Source organism: Macrosteles quadrilineatus, unplaced genomic scaffold, assembly GCF_028750875.1.
Source record: "Macrosteles quadrilineatus isolate MER2022 unplaced genomic scaffold, UCM_ALF_1.0 Scaffold_4__1_contigs__length_99947679, whole genome shotgun sequence".
Taxonomy (NCBI): domain Eukaryota; kingdom Metazoa; phylum Arthropoda; class Insecta; order Hemiptera; family Cicadellidae; genus Macrosteles; species Macrosteles quadrilineatus.
Genome location: NW_026542597.1, coordinates 61,822,131 through 61,842,340, shown reverse-complemented (window position 1 = coordinate 61,842,340; position 20,210 = coordinate 61,822,131). Strand labels below are relative to the sequence as shown.

Here is a 20,210-nt window from a genome sequence, read left to right as displayed (position 1 = left end):
GGAATTCAACGATTCCCAGTCCTAAAAATTGCCATTTTCTGACTTTGTTAATAAAATTAAACAAAGTCAGTGGGTATTTAAATGCCAATAATTTCCGATCTAAAACGTATCCTAAGCTTCCTGTTTAGTTAATTCAATATTTAACACAGATTTTTACATTTTCGGTTTTATTTTTTTTATAAATTAACTACAGTAATAACAACTAGTTGGCTGGGTGTAGGCATCTAGTAATAGCCTACACGACATATGATACAGTGGAGCCCCAAAAGTCTGAAACTCGGTAATCCGATATTAAATAAATAATGAGTATTAAACTAGATATTTCATAGTTAATTAATTGTAGAAAATAATTTTTCATTTTTAATAAAAGAAACGTCATTTCTCAAAGAAGATAAACTGTTTATTTTCAGATTGCAAGAGTTTGCCTGTAATTTTTCTTTCAATTTTATTATCTATTTTAAAAATAAAACATAACAGTTTTATAATGCTTACGATCTCCATTATTGATGCATTTGAGGCAATGTGTAATGTCAGTCACGTGATGCATTTGAGGAAATGTGTAATGTCAGTCACGTTACCTGCATTACATGTAATGTCAGTCACGTGACCTACATTAGCTGTAATTTGGGTCACTCTTGTAATGGTGGGTCACAAAGTTTTTGTTGCCATATAATAAAAACCACTAATTCAAATGGTCGTTTTATAATTGGAAATTGTACTTATAAGTACATTATTTGAAAAAAACCAAAAAACAACCTATAATAAGTATTGTGTGTTGGATAAAGGAAAAAGAGAGATCCTGAAATCATGTCCACAAATTTATTACAGTTTTATTTGAGCTTTTAACATCAAATATATTCATAAACTATTATATTTTTCACACTTGACTGTTATTTGGTAACCTAAAAAGCTAATGGAATCATAATTACCATAATTCTTTCAAGCTAACTGTGTCAAAACTTAGGATTTTGTGTGTGACCCACATTACACAAAAACCTGTCCCCAAATTTCTCTTCTAGTAATAATTAATTATATAAATTAATTTCAGACTTAAAAACATTATATTTATGAACTACAAAGACCAAACTTTCAAAAAATATAAGATTTATTAATGTAGGTAAGTATAATTTTTTTCAAATGCTGGGGACAGCAATTGTCTTGTTTTCAAGGTTTTGCCCATTTACAACTCAAACTTAACTCAACTTAACTCAATGCCCTCGCTGAAAATGTACGCAACTTGCCTATTAAGTCACTGAAAAATGTAGGCCTATTGACCGATTTTTTGAAGAGAAAGGTTATCTACTCTATCGAGGAATTTTTATCTTTCAAACATGATGATTTTTTGTAAAATTCTAATTGTTAAGTAGTGTACTGTCTTTTAATACCAATTTCCAAAAACTCATCACATAAACAAAAACAAACAAAAAGTCAGCTGATAAATATTACAATTAAATATGGTATTTAAAGACAGTACAACACTTCCCCCTTAAAATTAACCTGAGCTCTATTAATTATTTTGTTAACACTGGATATTATTCGCAAGGAAGTAAGGGTACTACAGCTTGTTTCAGGTGTGGAGGAAACCATCACGTTAGTATCTGTGAAATTCCTAAAGACATAAATTGTTGGAATTGCGACAGAAAGGGACATCTCAGCAAAGTTTGTTGGAGAAAGAAGCAAAACATGCTACAAACTGACGACGCTTCACCAGATAATGAATATGACGCTGAGGGTGAGTGTCAAAATGTACCATTCATGTCTATGTTATCCATTGTAGATAGGCAGAAAAAAAGTAGTAAACTATCTAAACTGTGTGATAGTTTATCAACCAGAAGCTGTCAACAGGCCGAGGAAAATTATGTTAGAATGCACCATTGATGACAAGCGTAACTATTTTGAGTTGGATACTGGTGCTGCGGTCAGTACAATACCTTTACATCTGTTTCGAAAATTATTTCCAGAAAAGATTCTAAATAGAACAAGAATACGGTTAGGGACATATACAGGAGAAATGATTCGCCCCGTAGGTTTTGCAACAGTCAAAATTTGTTATAAAGATCAGATGTCTGTGGGCAACCTATACGTTATTCGGGGAAATGTAGACAGTGTATTTGGAAGGGAATGGTTGAAATTATTCAACATTGAGCTTCAGAAAGAGAATAACCACAGAACTAAGAAGGATGGAAACATAGTGGAATACAATAAGTCATTGACAGGAGGCCGGTACCACGATAGGAAGGGATTTAATCACCCGGCACTCGACCAGATATCCAAAGAGCCTGAGACTCGATTGGCCACCAAGAGACAGGCGAGAGATAAAGCTAGAGAAATCAGGACGAAGGAACTAGAAAGTCAGCTTTACAGCAAATATAACTTTAAATACCCCCGTCGCAGCAAACCTGCATACTAAGCGAATTTCCATTTACCCGGCTTGATTTCTTTTAAAATATTCCCTATAAATTTTAAGATGTATTTCCTATTTAAATAACATTAATTTTAGTGAGTAGTTAGGTTTGCTGCTACGGGGAAGATGTTGAGGTGTGTTTTTTCAATTGAAATATTGATAGCTTGGTATGAAATAAACCAAATTGCCAAATTTGATTAAAATATATCCATAAACAAGCAAACTACAACAGTTTATTTATTCTCCATAAGAATAACATGGGAATTTTAAATTTACAATTTTTTTAATTTTCTCCGTAGTCAATGAACATTCAAAAACACTTCAATATACTAAATTATTTGTTTTTTTAAGCTCTTCAAAATGGTCTAGAGAGAAATTTAGAAATTTGAAGTTTTTAGGGTCAAAAATGAGAAAAACCCATTTTTACCCCATAAAACCCCCCATAAACCCCTGATCCCATGGTCCGATTATGCTGGTTCGCGAACTCGTTCGAATAAATGTAGATTTACACGTTTGTACCAAATTTCATCAAAATCGGATCAATTTTGCTCGAGTTATCGCGCTAACGGACACATATATAAATATATATATATATATATATGAATTTGAACGGATGGTGTTTTTGGCCTCTGGGGACCTCAAAACGAAAAAGTAAATCGGTCCCGGGTCTAGGTCTTACCATGAGACCTACGGTAATAGCTTATTCCCTATATGGGAAATTCGCTAAAACCACGATGTATACTCCACTCCAAATAGAGCTAGCTCTGCCACCAATAGTAGATATCAGCTGTGCTCAAAGAACAGCTATAAATCGTCAAATTGTACTTCTGAGGACTCTATGGAGGAGGTCAACAGCATGCAAGTTGCCAGTATTGATCCAAGGGAATGTGAGGAGAAGTTCTGCAAAGCTGTGGTGACCAAAGCACATCTGGACAGTGTGAAGAAGGCTAGAGTAGAGTACCAGAGTGATATGTCCATGGAAAAATACAAGGATTTTGAGAAACATCTTCAAGTGTTGAAAGAACACAAGGATACCAAACCTCTGAAGAAAGTTCAAGAACAACTAGGTGAAGAGCAGAAAACTCTAGAAGAACTAGAAGGTGTCCTACAACATAAATATGGGTCTGTAGATATTCGGTTAAAGCGAGTCCTAGAAGAATGTAATGGGTTGTTGGATGAGCTACGAGGACTCAAGTTAGAGTTAATGAAAGGGAGAGCTGCATGAGTTCTACACCGATGACAGGGACGATATACAACAAAATAATTAATAGAGCTCAGGTTAATTTTAAGGGGGAAGTGTTGTACTGTCTTTAAATACCATATTTAATTGTAATATTTATCAGCTGACTTTTTGTTTGTTTTTGTTTATGTGATGAGTTTTTGGAAATTGGTATTAAAACAGGGTTGATCTTATCTTGGTTTTATTTTATCTTCAAACAACTTACAAGTAGGATATTGTTTCTAAAGTATGTAACAATGGTTTCATGAACTGTGATATAATAGTCTTTCATAATAATGTTATTACTGTCAACTTTATTTAAAAATTTATTGTTATTTAGTTTTAAGCTGTATCTCACTGCAAATTTTAGCCCTAATAGATGAGTGAACGAATCTATGTATCGTGTATAGCGGAGTCTCAGAAAAGTTGTCCGCTTGTGTGTGTGTGTGTGTTTGTTCGCACCAAAAACTCAAGAACTGTCACACTTATAGCGTTCAAATTTTGCACAAATAATTGACATCAGTGGGAAGACCTCATTAAAATTCTAGACGATTCCGATCAGTAGTAATTATAAAACCCTCAAAAAACATTTTTAAATTTGTCCCATAAGAATTACATTAGGAGCTACCTTCTTCTTCTTTTTATTTGTTTACGTTTTGCAAACAACAATTTTGTTGTCTACTTAAGACAGAGAGAACGATCTTTACTCTAAGCTCTTTTATTCATGGAGTAAACAGTTTGGCGTCTATGAATATATATCATTATAATTTCACAAGTTTCAGAATAATGTTGTTTAAGTTAATTAAATTTCACAACTTTATGAATAATAAATTGAACTTTACAATATTAATCGGTGGTTATCTATAATATTAAAACGAAACAGGGTTTTTTTATTTCACGATTCTGAATCAACCACTTGACCGATTTTCATGATTTTTGTGTTGAAAGAAAGATAATTTTAAGTACTAGGGAATGCGAAGCCATAATTTTGATTTAGGGTTTCAGTTTTTTAGAAATTAAGTTTAAATTTTTAAAAAGTCTAGCAGCCGACGCTAGCAATTTAAAGTATTTTCAGTGCTGGTTAAACTAACAGCTGGTTATAAACTATCATTGAAATGTTTATGTTATAAGTTGTTTGTATACAAAAATATTGTTCTTCGGTGTTGGCCTGCATACTATTTCACATTAAAATTAAGTATTTTTCTACCGTGAAGGATCTGCTTTATCAAGAAATGTGTTATTTTGATCTATACATATCAAATAGTTTAATCAAGTTTTGTCGTAAATGCAAACTGTGTAAGTAAGTTATTTTGTTTATGCCATGAAAATTTCATCTCATATTTGGGAAATCTTTTTTCAGAAATTTATTGCTTAATTGTTAAATATATAAGTTGTTTACGTGTTGATACTTCTTTTTCCGTATGTCCGAATGTATGTGAGTCATACTATAATTTTGGTTAGTAATGAAAGCGTCAATTGATGTAGTAGGTCTCTATTAAACTGTCCAATGAGCTGCAAGGTGCAGTAGAAACCAAAGTCGACTCATACCATACCATAACTCTCCCCGCAGTATTGAAAAGTGCAGACAAAATATACAGACCAGTTCAAGATAACGGAGGTCGAGATAAAAACAAACAGAGAGCTAAGAGAAATGTGTAAACACCCAGATATAGGGGTGCTTTCCAGAAGTAAAAGGCTTGGATGGGCAGGCTATACGTGGTGGATAGGAGATAAATCAACTTTTAAAAGTATATTCCATAGTATCACAAGATAAAAGACCACTTGGAAGACCAAGAATTAAGTGGAAAGACCAAGTTATGAAATACATCCTCAGACCGGGATCTAAATTAGAAGAGACAGGGGATGGAAGAGAATGGGTGGCCAGAATCCTCATAAGGTGTCAGTCTGTGGTCACGGAGGTAAAGGTGCGGTAAGCACACGTATAAGTGGTATATGCAATTGTAGCAACTCTACTCAATACCAGTGTGTGTGAATCGGTCTCCAATCTCACTTCAAGTCTTTTCAAATCGACGCAACTGCTATTTTATGGTAAAATTATCGAATTTAAAATGCATATCGCTATATTTTAGGTCTATAGTCGGATGGAAGAAATAGGTAGTCACGTGACATTTGTTAATAAGGTCAACAACTAAAAAATAACAATTAATTGTTAATTAGGTTGTTTTGGGGGCAGTTGGCCCCCATTAAAAGTGCCAGAATTTGTCACTGTGCGTGTAAACTAGATGTTCTGAACTATTCCGTTTTAATAGACTACTCGATTCCCGTACGTAGGACGGGCCAACAGCTCGTATACCATTTATGTTCAGTACCATACAAAGTAAGTATTTTAAGCCAAGTATGAATGGAGATGAGTGTAGGATGAGTGATCTTGTAGTCTTGTAAGTGACTAAGGCCGACATATTCCTTAGACACAGCTGTTAATTAATAGCCCATACAGCTAATGGCAACTAAGGGACCTACAGTTTATAGTGAAATTCGAACCACATTTTTGCCTTGGTATTAACAAATTGGTCTAATTATCAGGATAGTACTGCGGATAGTCGCAGTACTAACTAGTGCGGGCGTTAATCCACACCAGGGAGTATCGTATCCACAGTGTATGCCTATCAATATCCACAATTCGTGACCTCCTAGTAGCTGGATTACAGGACGTCGCCACTGTCCCAGCATATAGAAACACTGTAACAGTACTTCCATTAGAAAATTACTGAATCTCCCAGGGCCTGTGGGGCAGAGCAGGGGTAATTTTTTTACATTTCTGATATTTTTCCCACCATCCTTGCACCTTAAGCTTTAAAATGAATCCTCAAAAGCCATGCTACCTTTTTCCTAGCTCTATTATTTCGTGGGGACAGATTCACTTACAGAATTAAATAGCCTATAGATAGATAACAAAACAATAAACAAATAAATAATAATAACACAGCATTTAATCAACAAATTTAATATGCCATCTTAGACCAATACAAATTAATAATACTGAAAGACATTTTGGTCAAATTAAATCTAACATCATGAGTTAAACAAAGGTTTTGCACTCTAACCTTTTCACAGCTGCTTCTAAAGCGAACAGATGGGGATCGTCTTCCCCAGGGGCTATTTTCCTCATGTACTCAGCAAGTTTGTAGACATACTCTTTGTTAGGTCCACTCGGCCCGCTTGCTTCAATCACCTGCCGAGCTATTGTTTCTATATCTGCCTCGCCAGCATAATGCTCGTTGCTCTTGTCTGCAAGGTATATCACAAGCTCACAAGGCTGTCCCTTGCAAGGTCTGTTTTCAACGGTATGTATGAAATCCACAGGGTAGAACTTCACAGAAATCTTGACATAACCGTTCTTTTCTCTGAAATCCAAGTGGCGAAGTACCATTTGCTTGTCCGAGTTTTCTATTCTGTATGCGATACCCCATACTTTATCCTGCCGAAATATAAATGTTTTCAGTCAATAAATATTTTCCTTAAGTTTCTTAGATTAGGGGCCTTACAAAATAGCTACTACCTAATAAAGGTTATATCTGTGCCGAGGAACACAAATAATCTACTCTATATTGACTATCAATATGCTCACTAAACTAGTAAGGCTGAAAATACACAATAAAAATTAATTTGGGGTTTTCCAATTTGTGTTACTTATTACTTGGCTGACATTTGTTTACCCATCCTGTAATTAAGATCAGCATCAGGTGCCTCCAATATGGAATCTGCTCATTAATTATTATTATAAATCTTTACGCCTTTCCGGGTAATATTTTGCATCTGGCCAAACAATTTATGAAATTAATAAATTTTTTAGGCTCTCTTAACTTAAAAGGCTTTTAGAAATTGCACTTAAACTATAAAAATATCAAATTTAAAACCTATGATCCATTTTTTTACTCTGCAATAACAAATAAAAAACAGGGCTGCCTGTGGGCGTACTATGAGGCCTGGTCCGTGTAATCAGAGCTATCCACCCATTTAAAAGCAATGTTTGATAGTCACCTGTATTCTATTTAACTTTGGTTAAATATCTAAAAGTTTTTATTTTTTTGCATGTGTGTGCGTTTTGAGTTTTTTAACGACAAGGCCCTTCCAGTCTACTAGTCAACGGTTGCTTTCTTCAAGGTATCAAGGTACATGAGGCATCCCCATCTCGATTTTTGATAATTGATGCATACTTCCTGGTCGTTTACTCAGTAATTGTTTAGATCAATTATCACTTTTTACACTAACACATATTACACTCAGTTAAAACCAATAAATATTGAATTGACTATGACAGTTTATACATCCTTGATAAAGCAAAAACATGAATTAACCTACCTATGCAGTAGAAACATGAAATATTAACCTAGGCCTAGAGATTTTTTTATTTTCTTAAACAGATTTGATGTAATTTTTCTGAATATTTCAGCTTCAAGTTACCTACCAGCAACTAGCGGCAGTAACTGAACAGTTTAAAATATTCATTCATATTATTTAAAATTAATGCTAACTTATGACTTTGTAAAAAAGTCATAGGTGCTAGTTAAGTTCTAGGATAAAAAGTTGAGTTTAGATACCGTAACTTAATTTACTTACCTCAGGATTGGTCGAAGTCAGTAATGTAACAACTCGTCCTGGCTGAAAACAAACCCAAGTTATTGATGATCAAATGTTCAACGGTTAGGCTACCACAGAAGAATGCCTATTAATAAGGATTCGGTATTTAAATATCAGACCAACTCATTCGTTGCAACATTATTTGTAATGGCTGGGTTGGTCTAAGGGTATTGCAGTGACATTCCAGTTTTGATTTGGGTACCTATATTTTTTTTATTTCTCTACGGAAATAAAATAAGTTAGTTATAGGCCTACCTCTGGCACGAGGTTTTTTTAAAGTATTACCTACGCGTTAGGGCCTAATAAAAGTCAGACCTGTATTTTACCCCAAAATGTTGATGTCGTAAGTTAAGGGAAAAGGCCAAAATATGTGTCCCGCACATATAGGTACAATACGAAACCTTGGGATCTTTTAACACAGCGAACGTGTTAACTAGGCCTATAGTAGGCCTAGCATGTGGCACATTCCAATGCTGCTACATACTGATAATTTATAAGAACTACAGCTTTATCTAATACTGAACCAGTCCATCCCTTGCTTAGTACGGTAGCCTATAACGTTTTGGTCTAAGTCCAAGATATCTACAGTAAGTTAGTGGATGTGATGCAAAATCATTTGGTTGCAAGTAAGTTTATGTCCTACATTTACTATTATAGGCTAGGTACATTATACATTAACTACCAGCTGATTATAAAATGAAAGTAATGATGGGATATCCGAATGGTTTCCATGACCGAATAATCTATCAGTTATTTTTTGCATCAATCGGTTATTTTTAGTTGCATGAATCACCGGACCAATTTTAGTCATTATTCACTGTCCCAAAGCACAACTAATTTTTATCTTATGAGAAACTGAATACAGTAGTAGACTTCCTCTTATCTGGACTCCTCGGGACCGAGGCCAGTCCTGATAACGGTTTTTCCGGTTAAACCTACGTCCCCAAAAACTTGTTAAAACGGACCGTTTAAATGCATAGCCTACTGCATAAGCCAATAATGATTCCTACGTAGTTAGACACGTGATCACTGGTCTCAAATCTTTCCCACGAGAACAGTCATTTCAGTAATGCTCACTTCCTGCCGATCTGGTCCGGTTAAACCGATGTGCTAATAAAAATTGTCCGGTTAAAAATTGCAATTTCGCCAAGTGTAGTCTTTAAACCGATGTCCGGTTAAAAGGTGCCCGGATAAGAGGGAGTCTACTGTAGCATTTAGTTATTTAGCGTCAATCGATGGTTTTAAGTTGAACAAATCGCTGAATAAATTTTAGTTATTATTCACTATTCCAAACAACAGCTAATTTTAGGCCTAACTGATGCAGTATGATAAGTTTAAACCGAATAAAGCTTCCCGTCTTTGATAAAAAAGGATTTTTCATTACTCAAAAGCGGGATAAAACGGGATTTCTGGACCCATTAGGCGGGATTATTTTTTCGGTCGGATACACTGGCTGATTCTTGGCCAAACTTAGTCAGTTGCTGATTGGAAATCGTGGTAACTTAGACTTAAGTTACATACCGTAATCAGCGTAAGATTTTGCTTGTAAGATTAATCCACTTACCTTTTCAGGAACACCTCTATGGTCGACACTTGATTGATAAAATCTCCTTATATATCCTTTTATGTAACCTATTTGCTTTTCAGCAAATGGAAAATCAGTTTTCCACAACAAGGATCCATATCCAAATATCCATAAAGGTGACTCGTTATTAACTTCTCCCATTACAAAAAGTTTGCATCTCACAGTATGCAAAATATAGTGTATCACAGTATCACAAATAGAGTGAAGGGAGGCCTAATCACTATTTCGATTAAATTAATACAATAAAATTTAGATAATTAATTATTGTAAACATAACCTGAAACTTTCCTTGCTTTGACGTTACAAATTTACTTACAAACAGAACAGCTGGCTGTTACACTGAGAGTGAGAGTACTGTGTGGTGTACCGTACTGTGTGGTGTGGTGAGAGGAGAGTGAAGTGAGAGGTGAATGAGAATGAGGACGAGGAGACCGAGATTCGAGAAAGAGAAACGAAACAAGACAACGAGACCGAGACCGAGTCGAGCGAGACCATCGGGCATCGGGTCTGACTTAGGGGAGGTACGAATGAGGCATTTAGTTCAAAATTCCTCCGTGAACAGCGCTGTAGTAAAGAGCACTTTGGCAATGAAGGTTAACTAATCGCAAAAATAGTTCTGTTCATAAAATAAAATTATAAATGCCTCAAATTCAATTTTATTATTTTTTAATTATAAAATTAAACTATCATAACCTAACCGAACTAACCAAACTTGCTGATAAAGAAATTATAACAAAAGTGTAGTAATCGGAAAAATAATTCTGTTTATTAAATAAAACTAGAAATTGCTCAAATAAAATTTTTTAATGACTAAATAATAAAATGAAATTATAATAACCGAACCAAACCAACCAAACTTGCTGATAATAAAAAAATCTTGGACAAAAAGTTTAATGAAACCAGCGGGATTCGAACATGGGACCTACAGTATATCAGTCCGGCACGCTATCCATTAGACCACCTAGGACGATGGCTTCCGTCCGTTTTGTTAAGGTAAAGACGTTCCCTCAGCTAAAAAGAAGCCCACAGCTGTCATCGTATCCTCTTCTATACCTCCCCTGAGTAAATACTTCGGGCATCGGGCATTCGGGCATCCAAAAAGAGTTAAATATAGACCGTCAGCCGTGCTGCGGTTACCATGGTTACCATAAGTTCCGGCGCACACCGCTGTAGTTTACGTAGCGCGTACGCTGTAACTACCGTGGCGATCCCAGCGGTGTGCGCCAGAACCAATGGTAACCGCAACACAGCTGACGGTCTATATTTAACTCTTTTTGTCTATGATGGTCCGGTCGAGACACAGACACAGACACACACAAACTACAAAGTGAAAGTACAACTGCATGAGTCTTTTGCTGCAATTAAATTAACTAAGTTAATCTCATCTCAGTCCAATGAATAATGATTTGTTTTGTGTTTGTAATAAATAGTCGAGGTTATGTTTACGTTTTTCTTTCTTATTTCAGTCCAGGCAGTTAGTTTATTTGTATAGGTAGTGGAAAGGCTGATTGTTTGTAGTCTCAGTCTGTTTTGTCAGGTTTTGTGTGATTTAAAATCAAGCTTCCATTAGGCTAATTTAGTCTAATCTCTCTCCAAAGCACACAATTTTACAGCAGGTATGTAAATTAGGTAGCAAATGTATGCTCCTGGTCAATTTGTTTACCTAGGTAGGCCTAAAAGTTTTTGCTAGGGTCATTGTGATCTAGGCTAGTTTATACTAACACTAGCTGGCCCGACAGACGTCCCTGTCCTAATGTGGTTTTATGTCAAATGCTCGTTCATTTTCAAGATGAGCTCGTTCGCATGGCTCAATCACGTCCTGGTTGAAGTTTGTTCGCTACGCTCACTCACCTTTAGGTTGGAGCTCGTTCGCTGCGCTCACTTGCCTTCAGGTTAGCTCGTTCGCTACGCTAACTCGCCTCCAGGTTGATGTTCGTTCGCTAGGCCTACGCTCACTCACCTTTAGGTTGGAGCTCGTTCGCTGCGCTCACTTGCCTTCAGGTTAGCTCGTTCGCTACGCTAACTCGCCTCCAGGTTGATGTTCGTTCGCTAGGCCTACGCTCACTCACCTTTAGGTTGGAGCTCGTTCGCTGCGCTCACTTGCCTTCAGTTACATTTGACAAAAAATATTCGTAAAAAACAAATGGAATAGAAACCTATTTAATAGCTCTCAATTGTAAATGCATAGATTTATTTTAAAAATAGGTCATCATTACAACAGCTGTTTCCTTATTTTAATTTAATTTAATCAAGAAACGAGCTGGTGGCCTGTCCTACGTAGGGAATTGAGTTGTCAACTAGGCCTAAAACGGAATAATTCAGAACATCTAGTTTGCATGCAAAGACACAAATTCTGGCAGTTTTAATGGGGAAGATCACTTATAAAGAAATGTAACGTGACCACCTATTTATTCCATTCGAATATAGACTTAAAATATGGCTATATGCATTTTAAATCCGATAATTTTACCATAAAACAGCATTTGTGTCGATTTGAAAAATCTTGATGTGAGATTGGCGACCGATTCACACTGGTTTTGAGTAGAGTAGCTATGTAGCATGTGCCACCTCTAATTTTGCATACCGGTACTGCACTACTTATGTACTTACCGTACCTTATCTTACCTCCGTGACCACTGAAACTTTTATGAGGATTCTCCGTGACCACTGAAACTTTTTTATATCATCGTGTTGGCAAACCACTTGAAATGAAAAATGTCTTTATTTAAGAGGCGAAGTTAGGACTTATTGTATTGACTTAATGTACACTTGTTGTAACTTCTAGGTAAATCTGAACTTTCTAGACTTTTCTTAAACGTTTTAAAATTATTCTTACAATCTTTATAAACAACAAAATACCTTTAAAAAATTTTTTTAAGGCGTGGAAACCACTGCAAATTACGAAAATATACGGAACTATTTTCTCAAGTCGCGGAGCACATCGCTTGCCGAGGAACGAGAAGCGGAGTGATACAGACTGGTGACTAGTACTTTTAGGCTCCTTGAATGGTTTGTGTTACCAGCAAGCATTTTAGAAATCTTTCCCCGTTTAACCAATTAGGCCTATTCCAAAAGATACAAAACAGTATAGTGCAACACAAATAAACGACCCGATTACCTATAACCTACACTTTAACTTACCTAATCTAACCTTACTTCTAAGGACTTAATGGAGCCACGAATAGGTACTGATAAACCCTGACCCACCTTCCCCACATGCCTAAATTAGACTAGTGTTCAATCTGCGTTTTATTTATAAGTGTAATGTCGATGTAATTCAACATATAACCTGTGAGGTATTATCAGATTAAATATTGATTTCGATGCGGTTCGATATATTGCTTATTAAATCCTTATTAGGCAACTAATCAGCTGGCAACACAAATAGGTGCCCAAGAGTAAGTAGTCACTGGTCCGTATCACTCTTCTCGTTGTTTCTTGACGTGCGATATGCTCAGCGATTTAAGAAAGTAGTTCCATATATTTTTGCAATTTGCAGTGATTTCCGTGCCTTAAAAGAATGTTTTAAAAGGTTTTTTCTTGTTTATTAAGATTGTAGGAACGGTTTAAAAACGTTAAAATGAAAAGTCTAGAAAGTTCAGAAATACCTTAACTCATTAGGCCTAATTGATATTGTGTTGCAACAACTTAGGGTAGGTATATTATTGCCCAAGAAGGGTAAAGCATTTTTGCGTTTTCGTATTTAGGCCTACAAGAAAATACCTAATTCGCATTTAGAGTACCATATTAAGGAAAATTTCAGAATTCACTCTCAAAACTGCCTGATATTTGTAGAAAATGAAGACGAGCAATAGCCTAAACACCCGAAACGCACAACCAACTACTTCTCTGGCAATGTTTTGAGATAGTTGAATTTAGAACACTTGGTTGAAAACAATGCTTTTCATAATTAATTGTGTTAAATGTAAAAAATTTAAGAAAACAAACCTCATAAGGTACAGTGACCAATGTTTGTGCAATTCTCTCAAAGCAGGCAAGTCTTCAAAAAGTTACACGGTCTAATTGCATGGATCTATGTAGGATTATTTCTTCCTGAACTACAAAATCTGGCCAAGGTTGAGAAAATGTTGATTGGTTTAGGTTCAATGTCAGGTTTGACCAGAACTGTGGGTTCACGAGATGACATTTATAGCAAGCAAACACAGAAAAATACCGATACAAAGGATATGTATGTAATGTCCACATATTTACTAATGAAACTTGATATAGATGTTGATATTTCTGAGCAAAACTTTACTTTTCGATGAAATGGCGACCATACAAAGAAGGTATTTTAAGCCAAGTATGAATGGAGATAAGTGGCGCGATCTTGTAGTCTTGTTAGTGACTAAAGCCGGAAACCCACTAGTCCGACGCTCTCTGACACAACACCTTCCGACAAGTCTCCGACACCTTCCGATGCCTCCCACACTTTTTAACGCAATAACCCATTGCTCCGACGGGCTCCGTCAGTAACCGACAAAATATTAGATACACAAAGCTAGACAGTGACTAATCTAAATCTAGGCCTGGTGCACGCAGACTGGAGAAGAATCGGATCCGACATCCGACAACAATACCCCTGAGAGCAATGTTGTTGGAAGGTGTCGGATTGGAAGGTGTCCTATGAGACTAGTGGGTTACAGTACATTTAAAGTCATACAAAGTAATTTTGTCGGAAGGTGTCGGAGACTTGTTGGAAGTTGTCGTGTCGGACTAGTGGGTTTCCTGCTTAATGCCGACATATTCCTTAGACAAAGCTGTTAATTAAAAGCCCATACAACCAATGGTAACTAAGGAACCTACAGTTTATTGTGGAATCCGAACCACATTTTTGCGTTGTACCTAATGAACGAATACAAGATACAAGAACTTTTTTGTTAGTAAAATACATAATGTGGTACATTAGTATCTCCTAACTCGTCAATTAATCCTAAACATAAACATAATTTAACTCAACTTAACTTCTTCACCTTAACATATTCTAACATTCTATAATTAGTAAATTAAATTCATCTTCAGTCACTAGCCAAAATGTATCTATTGTGAACAAACAGAGCTTAATTAAAACTTTCTTCAACTTTTTTTTAAATAAATTAAGAGGAAAATTTTGAAATTGATTTGGTAGATGGTTCCAAAGTCTTGGAGCAGAATTGGATTAATTATCAGGAATGTACTGCGAATAGTTGTACTACTCACTAGCCTGGACTTAAATCCACACCAGGGAGCATCGCATCCACAATACATGCCTATAAATATACACAACTCTTGACCTAGCAGTAGCTGGATTACAGGACGACTCCACCGTTGGGACGCTTGGGTCGTTTGTAACACTGCCTGGCCCTGCAGTGTACAATACTGGCAACTGGCATCAATATTTATTTATTTATTGAGTTACATGTCATTACATCATAATAACAGGACATATTGTCAATGGTTAAATAAAGACTTAAAACTAATAGATAAAACTAATACATCTGTATTTACATAAAACAACTGGATCTTCCCAAAATACAACATTGTTACATGACAAAAAATTGAGCCAGCAGGAGTGTGAAGGTTTACTTATTGTTTCCGACAGTCCTTAAAATAATCTGCCAATGAAAAAAAAGATTTAGTCTTGAGCCATTCTTTTAAATAAAGTCTAATTTTCTAGAGTAATTAAACTTGTTGGTAAGTTATTTAAGATTTTTGGACCAATGTATTGTGGTGATGACTCGAATATTTGTAAATTATGAGCTACAGGTTTGATAATATTCTTTTTTCTTGTATTGTAATTATGTTGAGTTTGGGTCTCCATAAAAGTAGAGAGGTTTCTATGGACCCAGCATGCTATTTCCAAAATATAGTGATCGTAAAAAGTAAGAACTTTAAAGTTTTGAAACAGTTTTTTACTAGGGGTTCTAGAGGGAACTTTGCCAATAATTCGTATTACTTTTTTTTGTAATTTAAAAATTTGTTTGAATGAGGAGAGTTACAATAAATAGGGCCAGACAGTGCTACAAACGAAAGTTAGCACATATCTAGAGAGCTAAGCAATAAACGTCAAAATTACTTTAAAAAATAATATTGAAATTAAATTAAAAAAAAAAACTAGCCTACCTAAATGTTTACAATCTATGTATATATTAAATAAAAATGATCTTTTTCAGAATAGGCAGTCGATTTGAAGAAGAAAAGGAAATTATATTGATGTCGCAAGAAAGATAACTTCGACATAATCTGCTATTTAAATGGGCCTACGGCAGCTAAAAAGATAAAGTTTTTATTATACTAAAAGTACTACTCCATGATGAAAGTAAGTTCACTGTGTAATACTTAAAATTCAATTTATTCATAACTTCTATGGCTGATGCAATATTATTTGATGACTACATAAAAAATATAGAAGCAAAGTTGTCTTAAGTAGGCTAATTTAACTTGATGGAACATCAAAGTCAAGACAAAAACGCAAACTGCCTCGAGTTGGCTATGTTGTTTGTTATTTAATGCACATAATATTTGAGTAAGAGTTGATCAAATTTTATTGATACATATATATAATAACAATAACTGTTCGACATTTAACAAATCCTACAAAAAAAATACAAATATTTAAATAGAAATGCAAAGCCAACCGACTAATTCCAATTAGTTACTAGCTCTTCTGTTAGAAATCAGAAATAAGAAAACAAAAAATGTTTAATATCACTAAAAAGCCTCTTATTAAGTGTCCAATATGTAGAAAAATGTTTTCTACTATATCATCAATGAAGTGTCATATGTACTTACACACAGGCGAGCGTCCCTTTAGATGTTTGACTTGTGATAAAACATTTAATCAGCTATGTAAAGTGAAGTGTCATTTGTTGACACATTCTGGGAAGTGTCCTTATAAGTGCACTATATATGGAAAATCCCTCAAAACCAAGAATGAAATGAAGGTTCATACATTAGTTCACACGGGAGAGCGTCCTCATAAGTGCACTATATGTGGAAAATACTTCCAAACCAAGAATGAAATGATGGTTCATACATTGCATCACACGGGAGAGCGACCTTATAAGTGCACTATATGTGGAAAATCCTTCAAAACCAGCAGCCACATGAAGAATCATACATTAGTTCACACAGGAGAGCGTCCTTATAAGTGCATTATATGTGGAAAATCCTTCCAAACCATTGGCTGTACAAAGAAACATACATTAGTTCACACAGGAGAGCGACCTTATAAGTGCACTATATGTTTAAAATCCTTCAAAACCAAGAATGAAATGACGGTTCATACATTGGTTCACACGGGAGAGCGTCCTCATAAGTGCAATATATGTGGCAAATCCTTCCAAACCAGCAGCGATATGAAGAAACATACATTGGTTCACACTGGAGAGCGACCTTATAAATGCACTATATGTGGAAAATCCTTCCAAACCAGCAGCTGTATGAAAAAACATACATTAGTTCACACTGGAGAGCGACCTTATAAGTGCAGTACATGTGGAAAATCCTTCCAAACCAGCAGCTGTATGAAAAAACATACATTAGTTCACACTGGAGAGCGACCTTATAAGTGCAGTACATGTGGAAAATCCTTCCAAACCAGCAGCTATTTGAAGATTCATACATTAGTTCACACTGGAGAGAGACCTTATAAGTGCAGTACATGTGGAAAATCCTTCCAAACCAGCAGCTGTATGAAGAAACATACATTAGTTCACACTGGAGAGCGACCTTATAAGTGCAGTACATGTGGAAAATCCTTCCAAACCAGCAGCTGTTTGAAGATTCATACATTAGTTCACACTGGAGAGAGACCTTATAAGTGCAGTACATGTGGAAAATCCTTCCAAACCAGCAACTGTTTGAAGATTCATACATTGAATCACACGGGAGAGCGACCTCATAAGTGCATTACATGTGGAAAATCCTTCAAAACCAGCAGCCAAATGAAGAAACATACATTAGTTCACACTGGAGAACGACCTTATAAGTGCAGTACATGTGGAAAATCCTTCCAAAAAAGCATCTATATGAAGATTCATACATTGGATCACACGGGAGAGCGACCTCATAAGTGCATTACATGTGGAAAATCCTTCAAAACCAGCAGCAGTATGAAGAAACATACATTAGTTCACACTGGAGAGCGACCTTATAAGTGCATTACATGTGGAAAATCCTTCCAAACCAGAACCCGCATGAAGATTCATACATTAGTTCACACGGCAGAGCGACCTCATTAGTGCATACTGTGGAAAATCCTTCAAAACCAGAACCCACATGAAGACTCATACATTAGTTCACACTGGAGAGCGACCTCATTAGTGCATACATGTGGAAAATCCTTCACAAACAGCAGCCACATAAGGATTCATACATTGGTTCACACTGGAGAGCGACCTCATAAGTGAATTCATTTCGGTCTCATATGTGATTATCCATCGGTGAATCATATTCATGGATCCATCTCATAAATGGCAAACTGAAACTGGTCTACGATTTAGAAAGTGGTGAAGGAAGTCGTAAAGGCGAGCAGTATGTAGTGTGGAAATCATGTGTATCAGTTAGATATTTGTATTTAAAATACTATAATGCTATGGAAAGGGAGGGAAACAGGTCCACGACGTAGGAAATGGTGAAGGAAGTAGTAAAGGCTAGACCTTATAAGTGTAAGCTAATATGCGTGGAAAATATTTCCACTACAACAGCCATATGAAGATTCATACAATGGTTCACATGGGAGAGCGACCTCATAAGTGCACTATATGTGGAAAATCCTTCAAAACCAAGAATGAAATGAAGGTTCGTTCATTGGTTCACATGGGAGTGCGACCTCATACGTTTATTAATAATAACTTCTTGATTATTAATAATGTGTGAAAAGTTTGGCAAGCCAAGTCACTCAGATTATTGCGATTCAAACCTGACCTGTCAAAAATCCAAATAAGGAGCCATTATCTACAGCTTAGTAACACAAAGCAAAAATACTACCAAAATTCCAAAAACTACAATACAATGCTACATATGATGCAGTTTTTGATCAGCTTGCCAAAGACTATAGACGGAAAGAGCTAACAAATCTGATAAGTTCCCCTTTAGGATGTACGCGGGACCGCATCTCACCGCACCACTTCATCAACAATCGGTTTAAATCCAAACAGGAAACAGGGGCATAAATTACAATTGTTATCTACAATGAAAATGCTTCTGAGAAATTATATAATGAGTTACTGTATACAGACTTCGTGAAACACTTTAGGAAACTTATAGTGTCACTTCAATCAGCACGACAAAATGAAGATTCTGGAGGCTAAACAGGCCTACCTAGTGGAAACGGACGTCCCCTGTTGGCTGATAAAGGACATTTACTGTCAATGGAAGAATATCCTTCTCTGCCGTCCTGTAACAACAATCCAAGTTCTGTCGTTGATAATTCAAACACGATGACAGCCAAGCAAGATACTTTAGCTGTGACTTCACCCTGCAAATCCAACACCCCCTCGTCTCAACCCGCAGAGGCAGCCGATACTTCATCATCAACAGCCCCTCAACAACCTCCTGTGTCACTGTGTACCGAAAGTGTTAATGAAAGTGAAACCAGTGCTAGTGTTTTAGAAAATGTAAATTCTAATTTTTTAGGAGATACTCTAATAGGGTTTAAATTCTAATTTTTTAGGAGATACTCTAATAGGGTATCCTCCACTGCATTAGACCCTCTCACAAATAATCCCAGATGAAGCTCCAATCAATTTAATTTAAATTTAATTCATGTAAATGTGCAATCTTTAAGGAATAAGTTAAGTGAATTGGCTTTATTATTAGAGGAATCACATTGCAGCATTGCATTATTGAATGAACATTTGCTTCTTAGAGATGAAATTAGACTGTATATTCCCCAAGGTTATGCTCTCGCATATTCCTTTTGCAGAGAGGATGATCCCCATGGAGGCTCTTCAATCATTTTAAGTACAAATATTTCATATGATAGGATAGATATTTCACACCTTGTACACACAGGCTCATTACATTAATGATTTCAATGTAACTTTGATATCTCTGTACAGAACACCCGATTCTGATTGTAATTTATTTTTTAATTAATTAGAGAGCATTTTAACATTTGTTTTACAACAAAAACCATATTGTAAATTAATTTTAGGAGCAGATTTTAATGTTGATTTTTTGAAGAATGATAATCTTACAAAAATTTTAGTATTATATTATTTATAATACAATTTATATTATATCTTTAAATATGCAACTAAAGAGAACAAATGTATTGCAACTAACATTGAGCCAAACTTATATCAGTGCAAAGTTTTGAAAGAACAAATATATGATCACCCTATTTTACATTTTTTACATTTTCAAGTAGTTTATATGCAAGGCGTATAAAAGAAAGTGTGTAGTGACGTCACGTG

General features: G+C 35.6%; 3 protein-coding genes across 5 annotated transcripts in view; 2 read left to right on the top strand and 1 right to left on the bottom strand.

Annotated features, from left to right (window-relative positions):
- Window positions 1-20,210, top strand: part of LOC128992377 (zinc finger protein 347-like) — a 66,420-nt gene that overhangs the window by 725 nt on the left and 45,485 nt on the right. For 2 of the 3 annotated variants that reach the window (XR_008490713.1, XM_054415927.1), the window contains exons 1-2: window positions 11,108-11,426; window positions 15,963-16,108. The gene's annotated coding sequence lies outside the window, so the exon portion shown is untranslated. Of the gene's footprint in view, window positions 1-11,107; window positions 11,427-15,962; window positions 16,109-20,210 lie in introns of those variants that run through there. The other variant, XM_054415928.1, reaches the window with a different exon arrangement.
- On the bottom strand, window positions 6,573-10,173 carry LOC128992381 (putative glutathione-specific gamma-glutamylcyclotransferase 2). Its single transcript, XM_054415933.1, has 3 exons — window positions 9,790-10,173; window positions 8,205-8,246; window positions 6,573-7,062 (listed from the first exon to the last, which is right to left on the bottom strand). Exons 1-3 carry the CDS (start codon window positions 9,949-9,951, stop codon window positions 6,664-6,666), a joined length of 603 nt encoding a protein of 200 aa, XP_054271908.1. The 5' UTR covers window positions 9,952-10,173; the 3' UTR covers window positions 6,573-6,663.
- Window positions 16,532-19,880, top strand: LOC128992378 (zinc finger protein 665-like). Its single transcript, XM_054415929.1, has one exon. The coding sequence runs from the start codon at window positions 16,539-16,541 to the stop codon at window positions 18,030-18,032; it is 1,494 nt and encodes a 497-aa protein (XP_054271904.1). The 5' UTR covers window positions 16,532-16,538; the 3' UTR covers window positions 18,033-19,880.

What these genes read in the sequence shown, in the direction of transcription:
- LOC128992381 (XM_054415933.1), bottom strand. Translation starts at nt 9,951, where the DNA reads ATGGGAGAAGTTAATAACGAGTCACCTTTATGGATATTTGGATATGGA. An exon ending in ATAGAGGTGTTCCTGAAAAG is followed by an intron (nt 8,247 to 9,789) that starts GTAAGTGGATTA and finishes GTTTGTTTTCAG; the next exon opens with CCAGGACGAGTTGTTACATT. An exon ending in TGACTTCGACCAATCCTGAG is followed by an intron (nt 7,063 to 8,204) that starts GTAAGTAAATTA and finishes ATATTTCGGCAG; the next exon opens with GATAAAGTATGGGGTATCGC.
- LOC128992378 (XM_054415929.1), top strand. Translation starts at nt 16,539, where the DNA reads ATGTTTTCTACTATATCATCAATGAAGTGTCATATGTACTTACACACA.